The sequence below is a fragment of the Magnolia sinica genome, chromosome 11, assembly GCF_029962835.1.
Source record: "Magnolia sinica isolate HGM2019 chromosome 11, MsV1, whole genome shotgun sequence".
Lineage (NCBI taxonomy): Eukaryota > Viridiplantae > Streptophyta > Magnoliopsida > Magnoliales > Magnoliaceae > Magnolia > Magnolia sinica.
In genome coordinates this window covers 78100783-78121527 of record NC_080583.1, presented here as the reverse complement: position 1 = coordinate 78121527, position 20745 = coordinate 78100783, and the positions used below count along the sequence as shown (strand labels likewise).

General features: G+C 39.3%; 2 protein-coding genes across 7 annotated transcripts in view; one reads left to right on the top strand and one right to left on the bottom strand.

Moving 5' to 3' along the window:
- The window catches only part of LOC131219431 (ultraviolet-B receptor UVR8), a 32398-nt gene extending 23413 nt beyond the window's left edge, over positions 1–8985 (top strand). For 3 of the 5 annotated variants that reach the window (XM_058214559.1, XM_058214561.1, XM_058214556.1), the window contains 2 exons: positions 487–731; positions 8617–8985. In XM_058214559.1, the coding sequence (XP_058070542.1) occupies positions 487–586 (100 nt within the window). In that variant the 3' untranslated portion in view covers positions 587–731; positions 8617–8985. The remainder of the gene's footprint in view (positions 1–486; positions 732–8616) is intronic. The other 2 variants (XM_058214557.1, XM_058214558.1) reach the window with 1 other exon arrangement.
- Positions 8986–12567: 3582 nt separating this feature from the next.
- Positions 12568–20745, bottom strand: part of LOC131219430 (agamous-like MADS-box protein AP1) — a 67607-nt gene continuing 59429 nt past the window's right edge. The window contains exons 3-8 of one of the 2 annotated variants that reach the window (XM_058214553.1): positions 19267–19331; positions 18868–18967; positions 16595–16636; positions 13250–13291; positions 13033–13145; positions 12568–12888 (exon numbers count right to left, since the gene is read on the bottom strand). In XM_058214553.1, the coding sequence (XP_058070536.1) occupies positions 12786–12888; positions 13033–13145; positions 13250–13291; positions 16595–16636; positions 18868–18967; positions 19267–19331 (465 nt within the window). In that variant the 3' untranslated portion in view covers positions 12568–12785. The remainder of the gene's footprint in view (positions 12889–13032; positions 13146–13249; positions 13292–16594; positions 16637–18867; positions 18968–19266; positions 19332–20745) is intronic. The other variant, XM_058214554.1, reaches the window with a different exon arrangement.

Genomic DNA, 20745 nt, shown 5'->3' with positions numbered 1-20745 from the left:
GGTATCCTAGCTAGAAGACTGAGTTTTGGTTTGTTGGAGTGGGCCCGGTAGTCAAGTAAAGCCCATCATGGGATCTCATGATCATGGCCTACTAGTCGGATTAATCTCATATTTTAGGTTTTGCTTATTAATGTTATTAGAATATCATGAATGTTTTAGATTTCTTTGATTAGTTTTTATTTTGGTTTACTTCATTACCAAGTAATAGTTTGCGCACATGGAGATTAGTTTTAGGGGTATAGGGCTTTCTTATAAATAAGCACCCCTTGTAAGCTTTTTTTCTTAATGAAGATTAATAAAAATTGCTGCGTTTTCCTGCTCCTTTTCGAGTTCTGAAAACCTAATTGGGTGCGAAGCCCTCCCTTCTTTGAAGGGCTAACTACCGTGGTGCGAAGCCACATTTATCCCGATTCGCTCCCATCTTCTACCATCCACCCTTCTCATCTCTCACAATTATCTGCGCTACAAATCTGTCCTTTATTGCAGCAATTTTCCTCTCTTCAGCAGAATTTCAGAATCTGGCCCTGCAGGAGGGCTGAAACTTCGGCAAAGCACCATGCCCAGACCGTACATCGGATCGACTTGAAACTTGGAGGTTTTGAAGCTCAGCGCTGGCCGACCAGACCTAAGAGGGGGTTTTTTGGATTCGTGGGCCCCACACACGTGCGGCCAACCATCACCGCACGTGCGTCAGGCCCAACCTGTTGTCCACATGCGCGGGTTGGTTACAGGTTCTCTTTCTCCTCTCTTTTACTCATCTCTCACCTGATTTCCCTAACCCTAACCTTAGATTATCCCAAAGCCCCAATTTATATTCTTTTTCTTTAACCCTAGGGTTCCCCGAATTGAACCTGTGAATCCCTTAGATTGGGGAAATATTTTTGTGCATGTGTGGATGAATTTACTCACCGTTGAGCATTGTTTGGTCTATAATTTTACTTGATCTAGCCCTAGCATGTGTAGGCTTGGACCCACAGATTCCCCTTGTTTAGTGCTTGACGTTATGTGGGATGTGGAATTTTGTGTGATTGTCTTTGAACTAGTGTGATCTAAAGCCTGAAAATCTTGCACGTCATATTTGAATTTCATGTCCTGCATCAAATTTGGTATCAGAGCTTAGGGTTCTTATAGGGGAATGCATTACATGTTCAGGGTTTAGTTGTTTATGTCCATTATGCATCAATTCTCATCATATATGGCTGTTTAAAGGTCCATAAACCCTGACATAAGCTGCTGAAATTTTCTGTTATCCCCTTATTTGAATTATTTTAGAAATTAACTTAGCTTTCTATTTCTATGTTTAGAAACTTTCCTTTTCTGTTTTTAGAAACTAATTTTTTAGAAACTTTCTTAATCTGTTTTTAGAAACTGATTTCCTTTCCTTTTTCTTTTTTAAAAGCTAACTTACTTTACATTTTTAGAAACTTTACTTTTCTTTTTTTAGAAACTAGGTTTTTTTTTTTTTTTAGAAACTTTCCTAATTTGTTTTTTTTAGAAACTTTCCTAATTTGTTTTTAGAAACTTTCCTTTTTCGTTTTTAGAAACTAGGTTGCTTTTTTTAGAAACTTTCCTAATTTGTTTTTTTAGAAACTTTCCTAATTTGTTTTTAGAAACTTTCCTTTTTCGTTTTTAGAAACTAGGTTGTTTCTTTTTTTTTTTTTTTCAACTTTCTTATATTTTGACAACTATATTGCTGAATTTTGGTAGCACTGCGTAGTTTCCCTCATATAGAGTCTCATAGGATCATTTAGTCCCATTTAGTTGCATAAAGTCATAGTAGGAAGTCCTTTGGTGGAATTAGCAGTCGTATGCCCATACGTATAGGTTATGGTTTTGGTTTGCACCCTACACTAAACATGGAACAATTGCAAGAGTCACTAAACAAGCTGTCCCAGCAGTTTGAGTCTTTGGGTAAGTGCTGGGAACAACATATAGACCAATGCTTTGACCAACTTGATGTGCACATTACCCAACTAGAGACCTCCACCAGGACAAACCCCACCATTGGAAAAGATGCCCAATCTCAGGCAGGTGGTCAAGAGGCTAGTGTAGAGTTACCTACTGAGGCCATTCCAGTAGTGGATGAGTTTTGTGATATCTTTCCTGATGATCTACCGGATGAGTTTTCCCCTATGAGGGATATACAACACACCAGGACGTGGGACACCGTACTATATATAGTCGAGTTTGTGTTTAATAGTTTTGTCGATAGGTCCACAGGTCTAAGTCCTTTTGAAGTCGCTACTAGTTATAAACCTAGGAAACTTATTGATCTTATCCCTATGTCACTGTCCCATAAGCCGTTAGAGTTTGCAGAGTCTTTTGCGCATCACATTCATTCATGACATCAAGAAATCAGGCAGAAGATCATGACTAGTAATGAACATTACTCACTTTCTACAGACCAACATAAACGTTTCGAGGAAGTCAATGTAAGAGACTCTGTGATGGTCGGCATCAGGCCAAAGCGGTACTCTCAGGGAGCCGTTCATAAATTACATGCGCGTAGCGCTGGAACATTCAAAATTATAAAACGAAACGGTTTTAAAGCGTATGAGGTAGATCTTCCACCTTCCATGAGAATTAGTCCCACATTCAATGTGGAGGATCTAGTTGCATTTCAGGGAACCACTGATACATTGTCCGGCCTGTCACCTAACCATCCTGGTTTCCCAAACCTTTCCTTTCATCCATGGCTCCCTCTCGACCCATTTTCCCAGCCCCTAGCTCTCATACCTACCCCTCTCAACCTATTTTTCCAGCCTCTATTTCCCATACCTACCATTCCCGACCCATTTTCCCAGCCTATATCTCTCATACCTACCTTTCCCACACCTAGAGAGGAAATAGAGGATATTCTGGACCATTAGATAATATCTGTGTCGGAAAGCGGGTTTTAGAAGTTCTTGGTCAAGTGGAAGTCACGTCCAACTTGCATACTACATCAGGAATCCCAGCTTTATGACGTGAATTGATGATCTCATTCACAACCAAAGAGTTGTCCAAGATCAGTCTCTGATGGGGACATCACGCGCACGCGCACACGCACGCGCATGCCGCCCCTCCTACGTACGTACGCAAGGAGGAGGAAGGCCCCACCGTCGATCTGGATCGATAACGACATCCAGGGAGGGTCTCCTAGCTAGAAGACTGAGTTTTGGTTTGCTGGAGTGGGCCCGTTAGTCAAGTAAAGCCCATCATGGGATCTCATGATCGTGGCCCACTAGTCGAATTAATCTCATATTTTAGGTTTTGCTTATTAATGTTATTTAGAGTATCATGGACGCTTTAGATTTCTTTGATTAGTTTTTATTTTGGTTTATTTCATCGCTAAGTAATAAATTGCACACATGGCGCGAGTTTTAGGGGTATATGGTTTTTTTTTTTTTTTTTTAAATAAGCACCCCTTGTAGGCCTTTTTTTCTTAATGAAGATTAATAAAAATTGCTGCACTTTCCTGCTCCTTTCCGAGTTCTGAAAACCTAATTAGGTGCCAAGCCCTCCCTTCTTTGAAGGGCTAACTACCGTGGTGCGAAGTCATATCTATCCCGATTTGCTACCATCTTCTACCGTCCACCCTTCTCATCTCCCACAATCATCTACGCTACAAATCTGATCTTTATTGCATCAACTTTCCTCTCTTCAGTAGAATTCCAGAATTTGTCCTTGTAGGAGGGCTGAAACTTCGGCGGAGCACCACGCCCAGACCGTGCATTGGATTGATTTGAATCTTGGAGGTTTTGAAGCTCAGCGCTGGCCGACCAGACCCAAGAGGGCATTTTTTGGTTCGTGGGCCCCACACACGTGCGGCCAACCATCAGCGCACGTGCATCCGGCCCAACCTGCTGTCCACATGCGTGGGTTGGTTACAGGCTCTCTCTCTCTCTCTCTCTCTCTCTCCTCTCTTTCACTCATCTCTCACCTGATTTCCCTAACCCTAACCCTAGATTGTCCTAAATCTCTAATTTCTATCCATTTTCTTTAACCCTAGGGTTCCCCGAATTGAACCTGTGAATCTCTTGGATTAGGGAAATATTTTTGTGCATGCGTGGATGAATTTACTCTCATTTGAGCATTGTTTGGTCTATAGTTTTACTTAATCCAGCCCTAGCATGTGTAGTCCTGGACCCGCATAGATTTCCCTTGTTGAGTGCTTGACGTTATGTGGGATGTGGAATTTTGTGTGATTGTCTTTGAACTAGTGTGTAATCTAAAGCTTGAAAATCTTGCACATCATATTTGAATTTCATGTCCTGCATCACCAACATGTCCATTACGACCTCCATGTGAACTAAAACAACTGAATGAAGTGACCGATGTAGTTTTATCTAATGCATCAACATGAACATTCTCGAATTCACTTGTCAAGGAGACTTTCTAAAGCCTTACATAAATCTCTGCTATCCAGGGAATAAAAGGTCCTCCCAAAATCTGATCTTTTGCCGATTGGTACTCTTTTGGCAGTCTAGACAGAAGTTTCACTATGTTCATATGATGCAGGATCGATGCATGGACCAAATAACATGTGAGATCAAATAGCTGAATTAAGATATTTAACAAAAAAAATACAAATATCGCTATAATCATCACAAATATCATGAAAATCAAAAGAACATCATGCATCATCCTAGCCTAAGCTACCAATATCGTAACACAAGATCATTAAATAAAAAGAAACTAGGATCCAATGGATGTAGGGACATCCAATTAGCATAGGGTATAGTCTATTTCAAAATAGAAAACCTAATACAACTTAGGGTGAAAATTAGGGTTTGTGTAATTTGAGAAAGTAGAAAAATTAGGTAATTTAAGTTTAGGGTTAGGGTTTTGGGGATGGAAGAGAAGGGGTTTTGATATAGTGATGATGGGTAACCAAAAGGGGCAAGTTGGGATTCACACGTGTGGCTGTACGGTCACATGTGTGGCGTGAGGTGGATGGGTTTAGGTCGGTTAGGGTTTGGATCGTGGATGGGTATGGGAAAGTTGGGTTTGAGAGAATGAAGAACATGAAGAAAATACCTGGATGGAGAAGAAAAGAGAAGGTGGTGTGAGGATAGATGGAGACCTCGCACTTCCGATAATGAAGATTAGCCTCGCACCAATATCTCCCTTCCAAATCTCATGGAAGAATTTTCAAATCGCATGAAGATAGAAGAAGAAAGTAAGAGCTTTTCTCCTCCTCCTCCTCCTCCTCTTCTTCTTCTTCTTCTTCTTCTTCTTCTTCTTTTTTTTTTTTAAAATTTAATTTTTTAAATTACAAAATACATTGAGGGAGAAGGTCACACTCCCACCCTTTTTTATAGATCCAAGAAAGTTCGAAAATTACAATTAACACCATATTTTGTGAATTTTGACAAAAATAGACCCAGTCTAACTAAAGTCAACTAAAAACACTCATAATGGTGTCCAAACATAACATAAACAAAACTAAATCCTATAAATTGATAAAAGCTGAGAAAAACTAAAGTGGACGATCCACGATCAATGGCCCGATCATGTAATCCAACGGTCCAATCGTCATGTCCCTCCGATCCAACGACCTAGATCACTCCATAAAGCAGCCCATGGCATCTTCCCAGTGTGGGGTCTTCTAGATGCTCGCACATGCACATGGGGTCTTTAGCACAATCACGGATACTCGCCTAGCCACAAGGAAATCAGTGTGGCCCACCTCCTCCTGTGATACATACGCAAGGGTGTACGTGATGTCCTCATCATCATATCTTCCCACTGCTTCTTCATGAAGGTGGCATTTAAGGTAATACGATGATATATGGAAAGTTCTTCCCACATTTCAATCAATTTTGTGAAGTACTCACAAGGAGTCATATCCCCTTTTGAATAGCGAAGATCTCATATAATTGACACACATGGAAAATAGTTTTTCTGAGTACATCATCCTTACAGTATACCAAATATCTTTTGCAGTGTTTAAGAATACTATATTAGAGCTTTTCAGATTCCATGCTATTTCACAACCAAGATCGAATATGGGGCATTCTCATGCATCCATTGTCTGTATTTATGATCAAATTCCTTTGATTTAGGATCCGTGAGGAACTGATCCTTTTTGCGGGCTAAGAGGAATACCTTGATAGACTTGCCCATATTAGATTATTCTTCACATTCAACTTCACATAAATAATTGATGCATTGGAGGGTCTTTGTATTTCTTTAAGAGATGAGGAACCAACAACTACACTTTTGGGTTCCGTACGCATTTCACAATTAACTTCAACACCAGTGAAGAACACTGATCTTAGAGGTAGATCCACACACGTCTACACATCCAAAATCATATAACACAAAAATTTCTTGCCCAGAATTGCTCTAATCCATGTCAAAACCATTCCTACTTTGCACATGACTTTATGGGTAAGAATATTCAACCAAAAACTGCATTTACACAAGGCAACCAACACAAACGAACAACTTTAAGAATGACACATGTTTTCTTCACGGGCAAAAAGAAAAAGAAAAATAAAAAAGTAACATGCTTTCCGTTAAAGCCCAATCAGTCCCCTACATTTATAGAAGATCCCCAAATCTACATCCAACAACTTGGGGTGGAATGGAGAGGATTATGGGGCCCAAACCACTTCTAACCTTTGCTCTACTACCATGTAGACTTGTGTAGAGATGGAAAAAAGAAGAAAGAGAGGAGGAGAGAAGAAAAGATGTGACTAGGGTTACGTGCCCCCACTCCCTCTCTATTATATTTTAAGTGATAAGAAGCAAATATGATGAAACTGCCCCTAATACAACAAATATAATGTCTAGCTGTAGTCCCATAATCAAATCCTACTGGGCCGTAGGCCCACACCCATAATTGTTAATAGGACTAATTTTCGAGCATCAAGTGTCTAGATGTCATAAACTGTATTGTTGGGTGACCTATCGAATCACCTGCCAAATAGGGAAAAAAGAAGAAAGAGAGGAGGAGAGAAGAAAAGATGTGACTAGGGTTACGTGCCCCCACTCCCTCTCTATTATATTTTAAGTGATAAGAAGCAAATATGATGAAACTGCCCCTAATACAACAAATATAATGTCTAGCTGTAGTCCCATAATCAAATCCTACTGGGCCGTAGGCCCACACCCATAATTGTTAATAGGACTAATTTTCGAGCATCAAGTGTCTAGATGTCATAAACTGTATTGTTGGGTGACCTATCGAATCACCTGCCAAATAGGGCCCAAAGTTGTGCAATTCTGACATTGTTCACTTTACTGCCAAGTTATGGGTAAGATGTCACATTGTGGCATGTTTTGAGGGTGTCTAGTCATTGTGATTATTCAATTAAGAATGGATGGTTAAGATTATGATAAATCAAGGGCCAGGATGGATGAGAGGGTTAAACACTTGGCTAATTTGTGGATTTTAATTTGCATCAAAATGTGTATGAAAGCAATGGTCGATTTGAGAAAGATAACAATTGCTTCCACCATGGTAAAAGACTCAGGGATTCGGACCGACTCACCCAAACTTGAGTTGAGTCAATACTCCTGATTCAGGGGTGACTCATGGTATTGAAGTTGATCAGGCCTGACCATGTCCAAGTCAACTTGGACGAGTTGCATGGGACTTGGATGAGTCGAACTTGATCAGAACCATGTTACTAGTCCGAGTCTTAAAACCATGCTTACAATCAACATGCATGCGTAGCTCACCTGCTCAGTGGGCTGGCCCAATTCTTGGGCCCAAGGTCATCTAAACTTGGTCACACACTGGAACAGGGCATGTCAGTCAGATTTTATGAGCATAGTGAACCCCCAACTGTTTAGTTATCTTTGCGAACTTCTACAATCTTGAGGTTTTTGTTTTTAATTAATTGTCTGCTTCTCTAATCCATATCCAGTTGCAGCAGGGTGCAATTGGATCTGTAGAAAAAGTCGAGGGTCAGCTATTTGGGGTATTTCATTTGGATATCCAGAAAAGGTTGTTGGCCAGCACTGCTTTTCTTGCCCAAATTTATATCTAGAACTTTTCAGGTTGAAACCTCAAATGATCTGGGTGGGAAGAGGGGCAGAACAATAGGATCCCATGCAATGCAGAAATCCCTCACTGTTCCAGATGCATGCCTCAGATGGATTTGGGTTCCCTTGAAATCCAGATACAATTTGCCTAAGAAGCTAAATTCATCCATTCATACTTGTAACTAAATAACTTCTTTCAACTTCCATTCCTGTTTGTAAAGAAAGACGAAGGAAAAAAAAACAAAGAAGAAAAGATCTACTTACATCTCTGAGAAACTGTAATCTACAGCCATTTCTAAAACTTAGGGATCTGGAATTAGCAGCAGCCGTAGGGGGTTGTTTGCATTTTCAGATTGTGTGTTTCTTCATTTCTGTTTCTTCTTTTCAGTATTTTGTTCTGAGCCCTGCTTAGAAAATTTGTTCAAAGGGGATTGAGAATCTTCTTCATGGTCCATGCATTCATCAGCTGGGCCCCATTGTGAATGTTAGCTGCCATAAAAGTCACCCGTCTGCTCAGCAGGTGGGTCAGATGTACAAAAAAAGTGGATGTTTAAAAATGGGAGGGAGGCCCAGCTGTCTACTTTTTACTATTCAAAAAATTATTTAAAAATAAAGAGGTTGTCCATCTGTATTTTTCAGGGAACATTTGCTTGATGGAGGTGGCAACTGCGATTGCGAGGAGGAAGAGGAGGTTAGCAGGGAGATGATGATGTGAGATGAGTAGCTGCACCCTTGATTTTTATTTTTTTCTTTTTAAATATATTCAGTGCCCCATCTGCACATTGCAGGTTAAGGGAAAAAAATCATCATTCAGTGTCTCTGTTTTATTAGTAGGTCTAGTGTTTCACAACTCTTCTTTGTAACTGAAAAAAAGAAAAGAAAAAGAAACAAACATAAACAGTCAAACAGCTGTTGTATTCATAAACCATTTGCTAAACCCAATTTGTAATCTACTATCCGCATAGGGGTAGTAAGACTTGAGGTGCAGCATTGTTTTTTATGTTTCAATCTGGTCTTTTGGTTTAATCTGCTTCACCAGCAATTCTTTCCAAATGTCGGCTTAGCTGATGATGATATCATTGGGGGAGTGCTGATTACCGACTACCGGTTGTATGACAACTTCTTATTATATGTTCAAACCTTTCGTTTTCAATTGTGACCTTGAAGTAATCACTTCTCTCAGTTAAACGTGCAGGAATGCACCTTATTCAATAGTGCATTCCTTGACCAGCTATTTTCAATTGATCCACCACGATCAACTTAGATTCAATAGTGCATTCCTTGACCAGCTCTTTTGCCAAAAAACCAATCTCCGCTGGTGATCTTTTGCGATTCCTGAAACATCGGTTGATTCTTTCCATCCATAGGACTCAAATCCTGGCCAACAAGCATAGACGCAATATCCTCTTCCCTGCTTTTCTTTTGCCCCCGCCATGCCAAGATTGAAACATTTTTTTTGCAATGGATGAATAGATGATTCATCGACTTGTCCTGGTAATGCATAAGACACATTCGGAAGAAATCATTCCTCTTTTGCAAATTGTCAATCATGAGAACTTGGGTGGTTTGATCAAAATGTCTATGTTGTGAATATGTTGGAAGTAAGGGTGCAACTTGGGCAGGTTGTGTTGGGTTGAGGGTCAACCTGAGCCTGAACAGACCCAAGAGGACCCAACCCATCCCAAATTCCTGTATACTCGACCCAACTCAGTCCGACCGAAGCACATTTGTACGTTCCCAAACCACTGAACCTGTCCTGAATTCTGTCAACCAGAACCCAACCTGAGGACCTTGAAAACCCAGCCCAAGTCATGGGGTTCAAAGCTTTGAGTGATGTGGTTGCATTTTTCTTACAAAATTATTACCCACTTAGCTGGGTGGGTTTTAAGGTGACCCAGTCTGTCTTGATCGCTGGCTCTGGTTCCAACTGGTCCCTGTCCATTTCGTCCAGTCTGGTTACTGGGTTTTTGAAATGCTGTTACAAAGGCTGATATGTTAGATGAATGGATTGCAAATCAAATCCCAGCCAACCAAATGAATGGAGTTACCTCAAAGAAAGCTCATCACTTGCTTTTCTAGCAGGGCTTTGGTAATAGAAAAGAGTTAGACCAAAATAAGGGAAGACGAAGAGGATAGATCGAATGAATAAACTCAAGTCTCCTAGAAAGTTTTTTGTTTTTTTTTTTTAAAGGTCTTATCTACCAAGGCATTTGGTAACCTTTTAAAGGAGTATGGCAATCTCAAAGATGGAACCTCACAAAGAAAAGAGAAAAACTCTTTTTAACTGGGATACCACTCCCCTTCCATTAACAATGCTTTTGGCTCATCTTCTGTTTGTATGTACTAACATTCCATCTTGACCTTACACATTTTCTTCCCCTCTAATCAAATGATGGGATTGTTCAATCAGCTTGATATTTTGGCCATGTCTCATCAAAGGCAAGGTCAATCCAATCCAATCCCAGCCACTTAGCACAAAAATGAAGCCGGCCTGCTCATCAGGGCTAGCCTGGCCCACATGGTTATTAGATCCAAGCCGTTCAACTAAACAGTGTTGTCAGTAGATGGCCAGAAGTTGGAATCCATCAAAGTGGATTTTCCATGGATGGGACCCATGAGATGGACGATGTGGATCCGTCGCTCCCACCCGTGAAGAAACCCAAAGATAATAAGCGAACGTAACCTCTTTATGTGTGGAAAAAAAAGTCTAAGGTGGGCCATGGGCACGTTAGCAGTCCAGCCATTGATCTGGACCGCCCATTCATTCCATGCGACTATTACCAGGCCACGATGATAATAATAATAAACATATAAATAAATAAACAAAACTGATGGGATGATCATAACCCTCAGTATCTTGGTCATTTTGCTATAATAATTGTCTTCCGAGCCATAGATTAGATAGCAGCATCATCTCTGTTTCTTTGGAATCATAAGCTATCCACGGTGGGCCCCACAATACATGCTCCAAGATCCTGATTGGATCTATTTTTCTCTGCTTGATCTTGACCATCCATTCCTCCACGCTTTGATAGTATGGTTTGGATCATCCAATTGGTATAACCTTGAGCCTCCCAGTCCATTTAACAGCTAGACTCCACGTACGGATAAAATGGACGGTTTTGAAGTGATAACCAACGATCTTCATTCAACGTGATTGGAGCCCACATGATGAGTGGTTGGGCTTGATGATGGGCATCTGGATACAAGAATTTCCCGTTCAGGGCTTCATGTCAGTACACGTGGCAGACATTCACAAGATCAGGGCCATTCATCTTGTGGGCCACTGACAAAAAGCTCAGGTTGATTCACTCAGGTGGGTCGCATGTGTACCGTGAAAAGATAGAATGGGAAAAGATGAATAGTCCATGTAATGCATAGGTGTGGCCAAACTGATTAGTGCACTAGCCAGATTTTCAGGCCGGGGACCATTCCTAGTCCTTTTTACACCTTTTTTTTTTGTCAGCTTGTTAGTACACCTTATGTGCAACTCAGATATCAGAAACATGCCAACATACTGATACTAGCAAGGAACCGTATGAAAATGAGAAGATGAATAATCAATCGGGTCCATCCATCTATTGCGCCCCAATAAGGTTTGCTTATGTTTAAAGATCAAGCCTATGAAATAATCTTATCCATTACTCTCTCTCTCTCTCTCTCTCTCTCTCTCTCTCTCTCTGTTTTTTCTTTCTTTCTTTTTAATTTAACATTTTTTTTTTTGGACCCAAGATCTCAACGTTTCAATCACACCTTGTCTACCATTCAGGTGCTGGCTTACACCTCAGTTCTAAGGACTAGTGAAAGCTGATACATGATCTGGTCAATTGCAAGTGCTCAACCAGGTCTAAACCTAAAAACTCACCTCCTTGAACATTCAAGGTCCTATGTAGTAAAAAGCACAAACATCAACTCATTGTTGATTTTTGATCGCTAATATATCTTTCATGGATTACTCACTCTTTCTTATATGGTCATGGATCTTGGGGTGCTGAGATCCATGTAACACTTCTCTCCCTTGGCTAGTGACTATTGTGTCTAAAGTCATATTCCTATTGGACAATTAGGGGAAACTCTCCCTTTCAACTTATAATATATCCACATGTTTTATGAATTCCACAAACATAATTAATTGAGGCGAAAAATATCATGGCATTAACAAAAAATAACTGAGGTAAAACGTGAAAGATTAGCTTTCTGGGGCACACATAGCTAATAAATATTGGTGGGGGAAGTTTGCTAGAATACATCCTTACATATTGTTTGCCAAGACAGTGTTGGATCTAGAGTCATATTCTACAACTTAAACTACTAGTCCTAAGAAATAAAACAACGAAGCCCATCTAGTAAGTCGTTTGGATCACCAAACATGACCCCAAGTCCAACGGCTAGTCCTGACATATCATATGACATTGTGGGGATGTATTATAGCAAACTGCTAGGTGTAGATCTATATATTCAAGCTAGGAGGTAAGTGCATGCGAGAGAGAGAGAGTGAGGGGGGGGCGTGCAGGACATGTAGAGATGGTTTTCACACACACACTTACACACACACAAAAGGGAAAAAAAAAGGGCCCAAAAAATCCAAAGTGAGTTTACAAGTTAATCGAGGCCCACTTTTTGATTGATGAAGCATGTTTTATCAATCTAATATAGGATATTTATATATGGGGAGTGAGATTACAGTTTTCGATCCTTACACTTTCATTTCCCCATGTATGCACATATCCATGCCTATGCCCACAGCCCACTACGAACACTAATACTTCAAAAATAAAGAAAAAAAAAAATGCACTCTGCACACCTGTTTATTCATTGACATGGCGTAGCATCCAAGGCGGCATGAGGCTGTTGGTCCGGGCTGGGGGCCGAGCCCCTTCCTCTTCCACTTCATTTCCCTGGTGATATGTGCTGCATTGTATCAATGTATTTTGCTCTCAGTATACAGTATAGTCCGCCATTGCAGAGAGAGAGAGCATACCCAATGTAGCATACCCAATGTTTAGAGTGGAGAGAGAGCATACCCAATGTTTAGAGTGGAGAGAGAGAGCATACCCAATGTTTAGAGTGGGGAGTGGGCTTGCAAGCAGGAAGGATGGTGAGCTTTGGGATTGGTTTTGCTGCTCCCACTGAGCCTGCTGGGCCATTGCCTTCTCCTTCTCTTGAATCTGTTTGCATGTATCACTCACTCTCTTTACTACTACTAGCAGAAAAAAAAGGCAAAGGATAAACAATGAAATGAGTTTCATGCGTGAAATAACACAGAAGCTACCTCCTTCTCTAGCATGTTATTCTGCTCCCTCAGCGACTTCTCCTGTGCACGGCCACAACTGTTATGTGTAATAACCTCGTATATGCTTGCCAGGCTAGTCATAATAGCGTTTACAAACATACATACATACATACATACATGTGTGCATGCATGTATGTACCATTAGTGATTGGCCTTGCACATTTTTGGGTGCATACATACACATAGAAACAACAATCATATTTTTGTGCAAGCACCAGGCTTGCAAAAACTACATTGGATTTATTAGTTATAAAGGGTGGTTGGTTTAGCCTAGATGCACCTTCACACCCCGTGCAACACATAAAACGTCCCATCTGCTCATGTTTTACCATACTTCATTGAAGACTCTCCATGAAATCTTTTCTTTACTGCTTTGATGACAAAAATCACAGTAGGATTGTTCGGAATTTGAAAACAAGGAACATAGCACAAAACTAGGAAATCTAGTTTGGGATGGTAATGAATTTGTATGATGGAGACTGTTAGTCAGTGTTAGCAGTTCTGGCGGTTTAAAAAATATTTTAAGTGGCGTTTGAAGAGTATGGGATTCACTATGATGAGAATTTTTTCGCTATTATTTCAAAACAGTCAGAACTGCCACCCCCCCGACTGACTAACAGGTTCCATCTTATAAATCCATTACCATCTTCTAGTTTTGCTACATTTCTTGTTTTCAAACTCTAAACAATCCTATTATGATTTTTGTTGTCAAAGCAGTATGAAGAGATGTCGTGGAGAGTTGAAAGAAATAAGTAGGGAAATATCGAGCGTAGACATGGTAACACATGAACAGATACATGGGCATTTTGTGGAAACCATCCACCATTGTTAGTTGGTGGTGCAGGGAATCCCTGTGCATTTCTCCTTCAAAATATGCAGGGATTGCCCTGCACCACCAAGCACCAACAGCCCATAGTGGGAGATGGTTTCAACATAATGCAGGTGGAGCCATGTACACACATTGTTGGTGTACCAATCAGTACTAGATAGCATTCACAAAACTAACTAAAAAAAATACATCATGTGGTGATACTATAAGATTGGTAGCATTATGTGCATGGTTTTAAATAATGTTTTGGGGTGTGACTCAACTAAAGACCGAAACCGGTCTGACCCATGCCAACTCTCATTTGGTTCGATCTCATGACTCATTTAACTGTCCACCAAAACTGAGACGACTTGGTTGACTCAACTAGTCAACTTAGTTTCGTATGATATTTAGTGCTATAATTGCGTGAAAACTTTCTTGATAAAACTTGATGCAGGAGGGGGTGGGTAGAACCCACGGTGCAGCCGCCCATGGCATGGAATCTGACATCAGTGAGCCGCTCTAGCACAGGCCATCGGAAATCTTACAAGATAGGACAATCCACGAATCTCTTGAGTGTTAAACGAACCCAACCTCAACAAGAGCAAGAGAAGGGGAATCTCTCTCTCTCTCTCTCTCTCTCTCTCTCTCTCTCTCTCTCTAGTTAGAAGAGAAAATTAAGTTTTATTTTAAAATTCCAAAAGCCCCTGGCAATATCTCAAACATTGTATTTATAGAACAACATTTACTAACTTCTAACTGATCCTAGTGATTAGTGGTTAACTCTAACAAACTTATGACTTTCTAACTAAACAAAAAAAAAAAGAAGAAAAAGGGCCCAAATAATCCTACAAAAGCTTGAAACTACAAAGAACCGTAAATCCAACCAAATTAGAGATGACCATGTGTGGTCCTTCCTCCAGATGTCAGCCCTTTCTCAAGTGGGGTTCTTGTGGACTGCACCAAAACCATAACACTAACACGAATAACATGTTATGAACAGATAATGATATCCATGTTAAGTCATATATCCAAATTCCCATCATGTTTGTTTCAACATCCATCCATCCATTGACATCAAAGCTTCGGTAGCAGTCACATTAGCAACTAAGAAATGAAAGTTAACAGAAAGGCATGGTGAGCCATAATTAAATTATCTTAGATGCCTAAGCATTGAATAGGAAAACAAACGTCTTCTCGGAGACTAGCATTACAGAAAAACGGGAAAGAAACATAAATTTGTTTTGGAGAAAAGACACCTAAAATGTGGATACAGAAAACTAACGAGGATTCCATGGAAATGGGGAACTGTAGAATTCAACCATAATCCTTCTGTTTGGTTTGGAGATACTAATATATGAAAACCTTGGAAAGGAATCCAAATCAATTGGTTTGCCTCTTTCGTGACCTTGGAAATTATTTAATGGGTGACATCAATTTCTACATTTTTCTCGGAAAACCTCGGAAAAGGAAATCATATTCATCACTGTCTCTCTCTTTTCTCAAACCATTACGTAATACTCTGTTTGTTTCCTCTGTAAAATTCCTCTGTTAGGTTCCTTTCCATCCAGTGCGTAATTCAAAAGATATGGTTTAATTCGCACAATTTGGCCTACATATAAAATGTGTACTTAATACATTTTATACTTGTTTTCATTTAAAATGCCTTTTGACTTCCATATTAAAATTTTTGGCCTTGTAAACTCCCAAAAATGAGTTCATCTCATTTTAGTTAACTGTAATTATGTATTAAAAATCTTGACATTTAACACATAATTACTGTTAATATGAACTCATTATTTATTAGAGATCAAGATCTATAATACAATTACTGCTAGCTAAAATGAGATCAACTCTTTTAGGTGTCTACCAAACACGGCTTTAACCTTCCATTTTAAAGCTGCATTTCTTTTGTAAAGTTGAAATTGTCTCATCAATGTACACAAAACATAATCTCCAACTTCTCCACCAGAAAACCTTAAAAGTCACTTATAGCCAGATTTTTGGTATGAACTTTTCAAGCAAAATCATCTTGTACCCAAACATATTCTTCAATTTTTCAAGTTTCTAATTTTTAGATTGGAATTTTTAATCACATTTTTCGTACTTGAATTCCATCATACCATACTTTTGCCCTAGCCAGAATTGCTAACCATGATCCATATGATTTTTTTTTTTTCATGATATACTGAGAAAACCAACTACACGAAAACAAAAAACTTAGACAGGGGAAGGGAATCCCCACCAGCATCGGACGCCCCATTCGCCTCCTTCAATGCAATGGATGTGATTATGCTGAAACTACGAGCCAAAGAGGAGGTCCACTTGATAAGATTACCAGAATCATCAATTGCTGAGGATGTGATTACACTGAAACTACTCAGCATTGCATGTCTTTTAACTTATTTATTTCGTTTCTTTTTTCGCCCTTCCATTTCATTGAAACCGGCAGCAACGCAAGTATAAATTCATTTTGTAACTTGAAATAAAAGAATATGTTGTGTCTGGGATCTTACCTTTCTTTGAAGCTCCGCAATGGAATCAAACATGATTTGGTTCTGCATTAGAAAAGAGATTTTGCATGCATTAATAAACTACATAACAAGGTCTTAAGATCATTATTACGTAAATATAACATAACGACAAATGGTGCTACCATTTTATAACTATGATGTCCGATTCTAAGGTAATTTAAAAGGGAGATGATTGAAGGACCAACCATTGTAACATTTTTTTTAAAAAAACTTCTTGTAAGCATAACCGGCCATTATAAATGATGTCTTAGAACCACTGCTTCACAGTTCAAGTGGCAGGTTAAACTGTTGATTTGGACAGTACCTCAGTGGACCCTTCCACCTATCGCATTCTATTAGTGGCCTTTGAAAATTTTCAAGGGGTTGATTGGATGCTTGTAAGTTCTGTAAGTGGAAAGTGACTTACGGGTAAGTAGTTCTGAAAGTGAAAGTGACTCACAAATAAGTTACTTACAGGTAGTAGTTCTGAAAGTGAAAGTGACTCACAAATAAGTTACTTACAGGTGGTGTTTGAAGGAGGAAATACCCCGATAAGTATACCCCTATAAGTCACTTACAAGTAAGGTGTACCGTTGCAGTAATGGTGGGCGTAACGGTGCTCATAGTTACTTATATAGTTACGGGCCGTATTAACCGTTATGGCCTTGTAATGGCCGATACGCCCCCTGTAACGGTCAAAAAAAAATTTTGTTATAAAAAAAAGAGTAAAAATTTCATTAAATTCATAAAATTCTAAATATTCCAAATATGCATTCATTTATAATTTTGAGCATGTTTATGGTGGTGTAACGGTCTACTCTTTGGTGGGAAAGCTATATTGAGTGGTTTGATGAATTTATGAACCTGACAACCTGGAATTGACTACAAAACTCATAGAATTAATTTTCTAACTATCTAATACCAATGATAGATATATTAGAATTGATTTAATATCAAAATATCTCACATGTCTAGGTGTTTGCTAATTTTTAAAAATTGAACGAAAATAGTCTGAAAATAAAAAATACAAAAAAAATCAGTTAAATAATTTATAAAATGCACATTCATATGTTCTAATTTGAATAATGCATCATATTCAATCATAACAATAGAAATTAAAGAAAAATGTATAAATAACTATGTTTTAAGATTTTTCAAAAAATAGCCCATGGAGCTTCGATTTAACAAAATCCTTAAAATAACTTGTCTTGATCCTCAAATTCAAATTAAGAGTGGTCGAAATTTGTAGTATAGTTTAGAAAAAAAAAATTGGAAAAGAAAAGTGCTGAAAAATGAGAAAAAACCACAATTTAAAAAGACAAAAAAACTGCATATAACTATTACGCCTAGACCGTTACAGGGTAGTAACAGCTGTTATAGGGCGTAACAGCCGTTACACCTACCGTAATGACCAATTCGAGACAAAATCTGGGGGGGTTCACTGTTTCAACCCCTGTATTGCGTAACGGAATTGGTCGTTACCATTACGTATCGGCTGATACGGGCAATACGTAACCGATTTGGTACACCTTGCTTAAAGGAAAAATTGTCAGGGAACTTTATACAGCTGAGGATGAAAAGTCATTAAAAGTCATTTTTAAGTAAAAGTCGCTTACAACTTAAAAAACTTATAGGCATGCAACGACCTTCAAATAACGGTAACAATATTTTACTAAAAAAAAAGAAAGAAGAGACAAGTACAAAGAATCTCCGTTGCAAGATTAAAACAATCTAGACCAACAATGTACATTTAAAAACTAAAGGGTGCAATCCAAAACATACTTAATAGTTGTAATTTAGGGAAGGGGCTAGTACTTTCTCATTATAGCATGTTGTCACAGATTGATCATTCACTTCTGTCAGACAATCATATCCATCACTTCAGTTCACTTTCCTGCGCTAAATGTTGAACATTGACTACTTTTAAGCCGTCACCATGAAGTCTGGCGAGGATTATTGGATGCCCATTTCAAAACATTTTCCATCCACGGTGGTGAATCTAGATGAACGATCTTGATTGAAAATGTAACCGTAACAAGTATCCTCCAGAGAGACGGTTCTACCACCCGACTTATGTCCCATTTTTCCTTGCCCACTTTTAGATGAACATCCAGTTAGCTACTTATGATGGTTAACCGCCTTCCCTTTCATTGTCCATTCACATGGGCCAAAATCATGCCGCCCATTTCCGAAGCATTTCACATCCTTCGGATCATTTTAGAGAAAAAATCAGAAAGGAATGACAAGCGGATTAAAAAAAATAAAAAATAATCCACCTTTCTTGATCTTATATGTTTCAATGCAGCATCAAGCTGGTGTTCTAACTGTTGCAGCTCTTTGAGACTCAAGGTGTCGAGGTCTTCCCCTGTAAAATGCCTGAAAATATACAAAAACAGCTTCATTTCCATTCACATACTGTATCAATCAAAGTTAATTATCAAGCACTCATGTCACACACATGGCATTTGCACGAAACTTGGACTGTTCATTTGTTGGCCAATGGCCAGCACTCAACGAGTCCCAATTAGAAAATTGGACAACATCTGACCAGTGAACTTTTTTTTTTTATTTAAAATATCAGTGGTCCATGTTGCACATGTTTGAGTTTCTACTGAGATTGGGTGCTTGATAACTAACTTAGATATGACTATAATAGTAGGTTAGGCTGTCCATACCTGAGGTTTCTTTGCAAAGATTCCACCTTAGCCTTAAGCTTGCCATATTCAAGGCACCAGCTTCCCTATTAAGATCAAAATTCATCGTGACTGTTAATACAGTTATTCTGAAAATGTGTGTCTAGCACCAGTAAAGTGCTCGTGCAATGCATGTGGAAGACACCCGATCTACCATACTTTTACGTAGTGGCGAAGGGCATCCGCAGTATGGGGCCCATTTGATATACGTTCTTTGATCCTGAACATGTGTGCCAGGTGACACCTAAGCTGGCGTGTAAATGGCTCACGTGCGTTACCTAAGCAAACCTCCAGTTACATAAGAGCTTGGTAATCTGAACTTTGAATATGGAATTAGCATACTTGGCAAACGTGTCCCACCATGTAAATATTAATCCCCAAAATTCATGATTGACAGCTCATCAGTGGATTGGCCCACTTTTTGGCCAAGGCTAGGGCTCCGAGGACCACCGTGATGTATGGATTTTATCCACATCATCCATGCATTTTTATCCACTTCGTCTATGCATTTTGCCATGTCATTTTAGGTAATGAGCCAAAAAATGAGGGAGATCCAAGGCTCAAGAGGGCCACACCACAAGAAGTAGAGGCAATAATGGCATCCACCTTTGAAACCTTCTTAGGGCCGACCGTGATGTTTATTTGCCATCCAACCTGTTCATAAGGTCATAGAGACCTAGATGAAGGGTAAACGTAACTATCAGCTTGATCCAAACTTTTGTGGCACCCAAAAAAGTTTTCAAAGGCAAGCATTTAATTCCCATTTTCGTGGTCCACTTGATCCTTGGATATGCCTATTTTTAGATTCATAATCTAAAATAACATGGCAAAATGCATGGTCGGTGTGGATAAAATCCATACATCCCTTGGAGCCCTAGCTGGTCCCGATGGCCTAAATCTGCACATGCTTGCTATAATATATATATATATATATATATATATATATATAGGAATAAAATAATTACAAAAAAACAGATACATAGGTGATAAGTTTTTCTTTAACGAGGTCTAAAAACATGTGATGCTAGCTCATGGAAATATTAGAGAAACATGAGAAAAATGATGAAAGTTTTCAATAATATTTTAGGAAATGCCAATATATATATATATATATATATATATATATATATATATATATGAGAGAGCATGGAAGTGGTCGCCCTAGATGCGTGAGAGAGGGCGAGCCCCATCCAGGGGCGGTAACAGAGGTTTCTCAGGATTCGGAGGTGCAGGAGCACATGGACGAGGTAGAGAGCAAAGCAGAGGTAGATCTCCTAGGGTGAGATCTAATGGCAGGAGAAGAAACGATGAGAAGAAAAATGGATTCATCGTTTTTGCTAGTAATCTCCCGTTCGACTGTACCCAGGATGATTTGCGGACTATCTTTCAGAGATATGGCAAGATCCTAGACGTCTACATCCCCACGTTCCCTGATTCAAGGCGTTCCAGGGGATACACATT